The sequence below is a fragment of the Podarcis bocagei genome, assembly GCF_964188305.1.
Source record: "Podarcis bocagei genome assembly, chromosome: 14".
Lineage (NCBI taxonomy): Eukaryota > Metazoa > Chordata > Lepidosauria > Squamata > Lacertidae > Podarcis > Podarcis bocagei.
In genome coordinates, this window is record NC_138139.1 from 3,339,820 (window position 1) to 3,347,463 (window position 7,644).

The following is a 7,644-nucleotide window of genomic DNA, read 5'->3' on the forward strand; positions in this document are numbered from 1 at the left end:
AGTCAAATTTAAAACTACTTGATTTTACTTTATGGTGGCTACTGAGTCTTTTATACGTCTTATATGTTGAGTATGTCTGGATTACCAATGTTTCATGCATGATTTCTCTCTCTTATGATTTTATTGTCTAAATTATGCCAATAAAGGCTGAATGAATGATTGAATAAAACAAACAAATAAAAAGTATTGCTGAATTTTTAAAAAATGCAACTAGACATACTATTTTAGTGCTCAGGTTGGGGCAAATAGCCTTTTTACCCCAGTTTCTAACACCGAGTAGAACAGGATCAGATGTCAGAATAAGGAAGAGGTCTATCTTAAAGATTGACAAACATCTTCCTGCATATACCCATATGGGCCCCAAAACACAGCAACAGAAAGAATGCTTACCTGGCAAAAGAACTGGCTCCAATTTTTTAAGTCTAGGCTCCGGTGCTATCTTATCTTCAGTCTGAAACACAATAGTGATAAAAGAGAGATGTAATATACATGAACTAATCTAAATTGCTTGTAGAATCCTAGTCTGAAATACATATTCTAACCTAACCCATAGCTCTCTCTCGTTCTGTGTGTGCGCGTGCAGAAAGATGAAAAGAAAAGAAAAGGACCAAGAGAGACAGCAAATGAAGAGAAGGAGAGAGGATATTAAAGAAAGATAAAAGAAACATAGGTAGCCGCCCTTAGCTCTCAATTTGAGACTGTTATGGCACAGACATAACTGTCTGTAGCAAATACAGTGCATGACCGCTGCTGTATAAACATTATGCTTTCAACAAGGCTGGCAACTATCTGCAGTATCAGAACAACTGGCTTCTATGCAAGTGGGTTAATATGGGAAGTAAAGTCTTATCAACTTTGCATGTGCAACTGCACATGCTGCAACTGTGAGAAACCCTCCTGGACACCTTGCTGCAGCATAAAGCATGCCATGAAGATTTAAAAAAACTTTCTCAGACATAAGAAGAGGGTGTAAGCCCTTTGGAACAGCCTCACTTTTACTGGGATTTTTTGGCATGCTGTTTTTAGTCACATGTTCTATTGCTTTGCATTTTCTTCCACAGTTCTTACAAGGATTTTTAAAAATCTATCTTTTAAAAAAGCTTAATTCCAAAACTGAGTAAAAATCTAAGCAAATGCATTTCAATTGTGCTTGGCCAAAAGGAAAACAAATCATTTTGATTAGCAACACGATGGAGAAAAGAAGAAGCTTTATGTCAAGAAGTGGGACACAGATTTTTTTTTTAAAAAAAGTAATTACGATGGTTAACCTTGATCCAGGAATGGGTAATTGTCAGAATTCAATTTTTTGTGATATCAGGGGAGTTTTCATCAGAAGCTCTGCCACAGCAACATGGTGTTGTCACATGGTGCAAAATTAGAAACAATATTCCACAAGATCTATCATCTGCCAGGAAGAGATGGCATCATGAGAGTGAGTTCCAGGGAATGTCATTGCTATGTGTACCATACAATTCAGAGGAAGCATGCAACTGAATGCCATTTGCGGGGAAACAATAGAAAAAGGGGGCTATTGCCTTCATGCTCCAAACTACAGGAAAGAAGATTCCACCTAAACATTAGGAAGAACTTCCTGACAGTAAGAGCTGTTTGACAGTGGAATTTGCTGCCAAGGAGTGTGGTGGAGTCTCCTTCTTTGGAGGTCTTTAAGCAGAGGCTTGACAACCATATGTCAGGAGTGCTCTGATGGTGTTTCCTGCTTGGCAGCGGGTTGGACTCGATGGCCCTTGTGGTCCATTCCAACTCTATGATTCTATGCTCGGGGGGGGGGGGCGCTTCCCAGATCATCTGGTTGAACTAAGTTGAACTACATTGGCCTTTTGTCTGATGCAACAGAACTCATGAGACAGAGGCAGATGAAGCACACTGCCAGGGCCCTCTCTATGTGGTAGAGGCAAGGGAGGTAACATCCCCTCCCTGTTGAAGACTTTGGTTCACTCCTAAGGGTGGGAAAGTAGGTAAGCAGGTTTGACAGACGTATGTGTCAGCTTTTCTTTTTCCATTCATTTTCTGGTTGTGTCCATCCATGCATGTATGAAACAGGACTCACCCTATTTAAAAATGAGCAACCCCCACCCCAAGGGTTTCTTCTTTACTCACCAATTTATCTGATGTCACATTGAAAAAATAGTAACTTCTCCCAGCCCTTTAATTTCACTAACCAACACCTTTTTGCTTCAGGAAGTCAACTTTTAAGTTTAATGGCAAATCAGTTTTGAAAGCAGGGTATTTCACATTTGCTAAAAAGCTCCTGTTTAAAATACAGTTTAAATTGGCTGTATCAGAGTTAGATGTACCAAGAAAATTAACCTCAGATCTCTCAGTAACATGAATCAAGTAGCATTTTAACTTTAATCCTTGAAACAGGAATTTTAAAAAGAAAAAAAATCAGGCTAGTTTTTTATATAATAATAAAAAATAAGAAAATAATAATAATAATAATAATAATAATAATAATAATAATAATAATAATAATAATAATAACAACAACAACTATTATTACTATTATTATTATTAGGCAGCAGCCAATCTGACTGGGTTGCCCCAGCCCCTCGCAACAAAAAAAAATACAGTGGTGCCCTGCAAGACGAATGCCTCGCAAGACGAAAAACTCGCTAGACGAAAGCGTTTTTCGGTTTTGCGTTGCTTTGCTAGACGAATTTCCCTATGGGCTTGCTTCGCAAGACAAAAACATCTTGCGCTTTTTTCTTAAAGCCGCTTGAAGAGGCGCAGTTGTGACGGACCGTGCTTCGCAAGGCGAAAAACATCGCAAGACGAAAAGACTCGCGGAACGAATTATTTTCGTCTTGCGAGGCACCACTGTAGTAAAAGCACAATACAACATCACACTAAAGACTTCCCTGAACAGGGCTGCTTTCAGATGTCTTTTAAAAATCACATAGCTGTTTATCTGTTCGACATCTAGTGGGAAGACGGGAGCGACTCCCAAAAAGCCTTCTGCCTGGTTCAATGTAACCTCACTTCTCACTTCAGAGCTGGATCTCAGTGTCCAGGCTGAAGTTCATTTAACGAACAGCTAAATTTAAAAATAAGTAAGAAATACAAGATACAAGCAATGTTATACTCAAATTGTTGTACTTTGAAGGCAATTTAAAGTAGCTCCAGGGTTGATATTTTTTGTCTTGCTAGAGTTTGTGCCTTCAGCACTTAACAGGTGCAGGTTTTATTCAACTTCAAGATACTGTGATATAAAATTGTGTACCTGTTGAGTTATTAACAGCAAGTAGTTGCTAACAGCAAAGAATGTCTAATGATAAAAAGGTGATTAAAGTAATCCCTATAAACATATTAGCCATTCCTCCAAGTTATGAACTGGACATTTAAAAGCAGGGATAGTCTGAGGAGAGCCAGACAACTCTATTTCTTGTTGTAACACTGAAATACAAATTTTGCCAAGTATATAAGAAGGCCACATATTTAAACTAGTTGCCAAATAATGGGGAAAGGGAAGTACGCAAAGAGGCATTATACACAAAAAGAGGTGACAAAGAATCATAGAAGTGTAGAGCTGCAAGGTACCCCAAGGGTCATCCAGTCCAACCCCCTGCAATACAGGAATCTCAGCTAAAGCATCCATGACAGATGGCCATCCAACCTCTGCTTAAAAACTTCCAAGGAAGGAGATTCCACAACCTCCCTCGGGAATCTGTCAAACAGCTCTTAACTAACAGAATTTCCCCCATAGATTTATTTGGAATCTCCTTTCTTGCAACTTTAAGCCATTGGTTTGGACCCTACCCTCCAGAGCAGAAGAAAACAAGCTTGTTCCCACTTCCATGTGACAGCCCTTGAGATATCTGAAGATGGCTATTGTATCTCCTCTCAGTCTCCTCTTTTTCAGGCTAAACACACCCAGCTCCTTCAAGCTCTCCTCGTATCGCTTAGTTTCCAGACCCTTGATTATCTTGGTCACCCTCCTCTGTACATGTTTGAGCTTGTCAATATCCTTCTTAAATTGTGGTGCCTGGAATTGGACACAGTAGTCCAGGTGTGGTCTGACCAAGGCAGAATAGAGTGGTACTATTACTTACCTTGTTCTGGACACTATAATTCTGTTTATGCAGTCTAGAACAGCATTAGCTTTTTTGCTGCTGCATCACACTGCAGTCCACCAAGACCCCTAGATACTTTTCACATGTACTACTAGCAAGACAGGTGTCTCCCATCTTATATTTGTGCAGCTGGTTCTTCCTGCCCAAGAGCTGAACCTGACATTTGTTCCTATTGAAATTTATTTTGTTAGTGTCACCTCCTGATTCTGTCTTCTGTGGCATTAGGTCCCCCATCCCAATTTGATGTCTTCTGAAAATTTGATGAACATCCCCTCAATTCCTTCATTCAAGTCGTTTATAAAGATGTTGAACAACAACAGGCCCAGGACAGAACCCTGTGGCACCCCACTTGTCACTTTTTCCAGGGTGACGAGGAACCATTAATGAGTACTCTTTGGGTCTGGTCAATCAATCAGCTACAAATCCACCTAACAGTTACCTTGTTCAATCCTCATTTTACCAGCTTCCTCACAAAAAATATCTAATAGGGGATTTTGTCAAAAGCCTTACTGAAATCAAGATACAATATTTCCACAGCATTTCCCTGACCCACCAAGCTTGTAATTCCATCAAAAAAAGAAATGAGATTCGTCTAACATGACTTGTTTTTGAGAAACACATGCTGGGTTTTAGTAATTAAAGCCTCCTTTTCTATGTGCTCACAGATTGTTGAATTATCGGTTCTAGGACCTTTCCTGGAATCGATGTCAAGCTCACTAGTCAATAGTTACTGGGTTTCCCCCCGCCCTTTTGAAGATAGGAACAACACCTCCAGTCTGCAGGGACATCACTTCTTTTCCAAGAATTCTCAAAGATTAAAGTCTGTGTTCATTCTGAGCTTCAGTCTGCCTGACCTTCACCCTGCAACTGTTGGCTCCTTGATAGTGCTCAAAATTAGCCAGACACCAGGTGCATTTTGCACCTGGCTATTGACCATTTGCAACCAAGTGAAGATGCCTGGGTGCCAGGATGGCACCTGACATCTCTACCATCTGGTGGTGCATGTCTAGGGATCATTGGATCTTGACTGTTTTCACACCATATCCTGTAGAATTCTATCCGTTATATTTTACATGCACAATCAGAATGAATTTCATGAACCAAAATGCTTTTTCTGTAAAGCCTGAGCAAGAGCAGTGTTGTAGCTTGTCTTCACTTACCCCACGGCCCTGCTCAAAGTTGTGAAGAATATTCTTACATTGTGAATGGGATTGTCACCATTAAGAAAAAGAGGTGGGAATATATGTGGACTGTCCCTGGATAAAGTGATTTTTCTTCTTTCAGTTCTCAAAGTTCTTAACCTAGTTCAAGGTTGTCACCTGAGCTAGCCAGATGTTTAACTGATAATCAAGCACAGCCAGTGCATTATTTGAAAAACAAGACTTTAGAGCCATCCTGCTCAAAAATTGCAACTAGACATTCCATTCTGGCGACTGTAACCTTGGTTTAAGGAGCCATTTGGCTGCTGTCCCATTTCACTAACTACAGGAGAAAATTGGAGCTTTACAGAAAAGAAAGAAGTTAGTTGTTATTTTTAGAGAATGTGTTATTCTGCCACTTTCATGGGGATGATACAGAACCAACAATCCTATTTTTCTTCCAAATTTGGCATGATTTTAGTACTGTATTGCTTGAATTAAGAGTTTTCCATCAAGCTCTGTATATATTTCAGAAACATTGTATTTAAAATTATTAGCACAATTGTTCTTGGAATCTCCACAGCCCACTTTCTGGGAAAGTGGGACTGTGATACAGTGGTACTTCGGTTTAAGAACAGTCCAGTTTTAGAACAATTTGGTTTATGAACTCTGCAAAACCGCAAATAGTGTCTTGGTTTGTGAACTTTACCTCTGTCTAAGAACGGAATCCAAACGGTGGAAGGGCACCGGTGGCGGGAGGCCTCATCAGGGAAAGCGTGCCTTGGTTTAAGAATGGTTTCAGTTTAAGAACGGACTTCTGGAACGGATTAAGTTTGTAAACCGAGGTACCACTGTACTTTGATCCTTCAGGCTATTAACAAACAAGCCCACACAGACTGAACACAATGGAGCTTGCTTCTGAGGAAACAGTAAAACAAACTGCATGCCTCACACACGGCCATTCTATGCATGCCTATGCAGACTCAAACCCCAATGGGGCTTATTCCAAGATGAGGCATGTGTAGGATAGCATTCTTTACCAGAAAGCAATCCTAAACACGTTAACGCAAAAGTCAATCCCACAAGACTGCAAGCTGGTTTCCTAGACACACTTTCCTCAAAAGTTAAGTAGTAGATAGGTAGCCGTGTTGGTCTGCCATAGTCAAAATAAAAAATTCCTTCCAGTAGCACCTTAAAGACCAACTAAGTTAGTTCTTGGTATGAGCTTTCGTGTGCATGCACACTGTGTATCTGAAGAAGTGTGCATGCACACGAAAGCTCATACCAAGAACTAACTTAGTTGGTCTTTAAGGTGCTACTGGAAGGAATTTTTTACTCAAAAGTTAAGTTGCACTAAGGGAAAGGAGGGAAGTGGGCGCTTTGCAAAGTAATGCATTAGGACTGCAAGGGGACAGCCCTGCTCCAGGACACCTTTCCCCAGAAATCAGCCCCGTGGAGTTGACTTGCTGCCAAGGAAGCTTCCATACGTGCAGAGAATGCTGCTGCACTGGAGCCTCTCCCACCTGCTACATTTCTGCAATATTAAGTTGTTTATTATTTATTATTATTATTAAACTTGTGCATTACTCAGTGTTTCCTCAAGTCCCACCAAGCAAAGACAGGAGCGGGTGACTTCAGCTGTAAAAAAACCAAACCAACTCATGATACCCACTGAAACAAGTCCCCCTGAGCTCAGTGCGAATTGCACTTATTGTTATTGTGCGACATCGAAACACGCGCATGCATGAATCTAGGCTTCCTATTATCATCGCTGATATTTCTTGGATTTGCAGACGGTCCGTCATCCGCTTAGGACCCCCCCCCCGCAAGACACAAGGGCTGCGCTATTCTACTACGGGGCCCCGCGGAGGTGGAGGGGGCGCCCTCGCTCCTGCCCCAGACTCGCGGGGCAGCCCAGCGTGCAGCAGCAGCAGCAGCAGGAGGGCGAGGGCGGCGGTTCCCTCCAGCTCGAGCCGGAGCTCCGAAAGGGGCTTCCTCGCACCTCACAGCAAAGGGACTCCGGAGGGGGAAACAGCCGCCGCCCGGGCGCGCGCGCCGTACCTGAGGCAAGAGGTAGGACTTGAAGGTGGCCTTGGGGGGCTTGAGAGGAAACATGACCGAGCCAGGCCGACCCCGCTCGCCGCTCCTTCTCCCTCGGAGCTCCGGGCTCGCCTCTTGGCCCCACCTCACGCCCGCGGCAGCGGCAGCGGCGGCTACTACGCCGGAGAAGCCACGCCCCCGGCGTCACGCGCTCGCGCTCCCTCCGCTGCCGTCGTCGCGTCGGCTGCCGCTGCTTGCTCCTCCCTCCCCCCTGACTCCGCCTCCGCCATCCTCACGCCGCTCTGAAGGCTACCAAGGCGGGAGATAGATGCCCCGGCGCCCCGCCCCGGAAGGGGAGGAGCCGCAGCCCACGG

General features: G+C 43.0%; 1 protein-coding gene across 2 annotated transcripts in view; it reads right to left on the reverse strand.

Annotated features, from left to right (window-relative positions):
- MTMR10 (myotubularin related protein 10) overlaps positions 1 to 7,427 on the reverse strand; it is a 52,967-nt gene extending 45,540 nt beyond the window's left edge. For both annotated transcript variants that reach the window (XM_081170565.1, XM_081170564.1), the window contains exons 1-2: positions 7,292 to 7,427; positions 391 to 451 (exon numbers count right to left, since the gene is read on the reverse strand). In XM_081170565.1, the coding sequence (XP_081026691.1) occupies positions 391 to 451; positions 7,292 to 7,345 (115 nt within the window). In that variant the 5' untranslated portion in view covers positions 7,346 to 7,427. The remainder of the gene's footprint in view (positions 1 to 390; positions 452 to 7,291) is intronic.
- Positions 7,428 to 7,644: the final 217 nt, after the last annotated feature.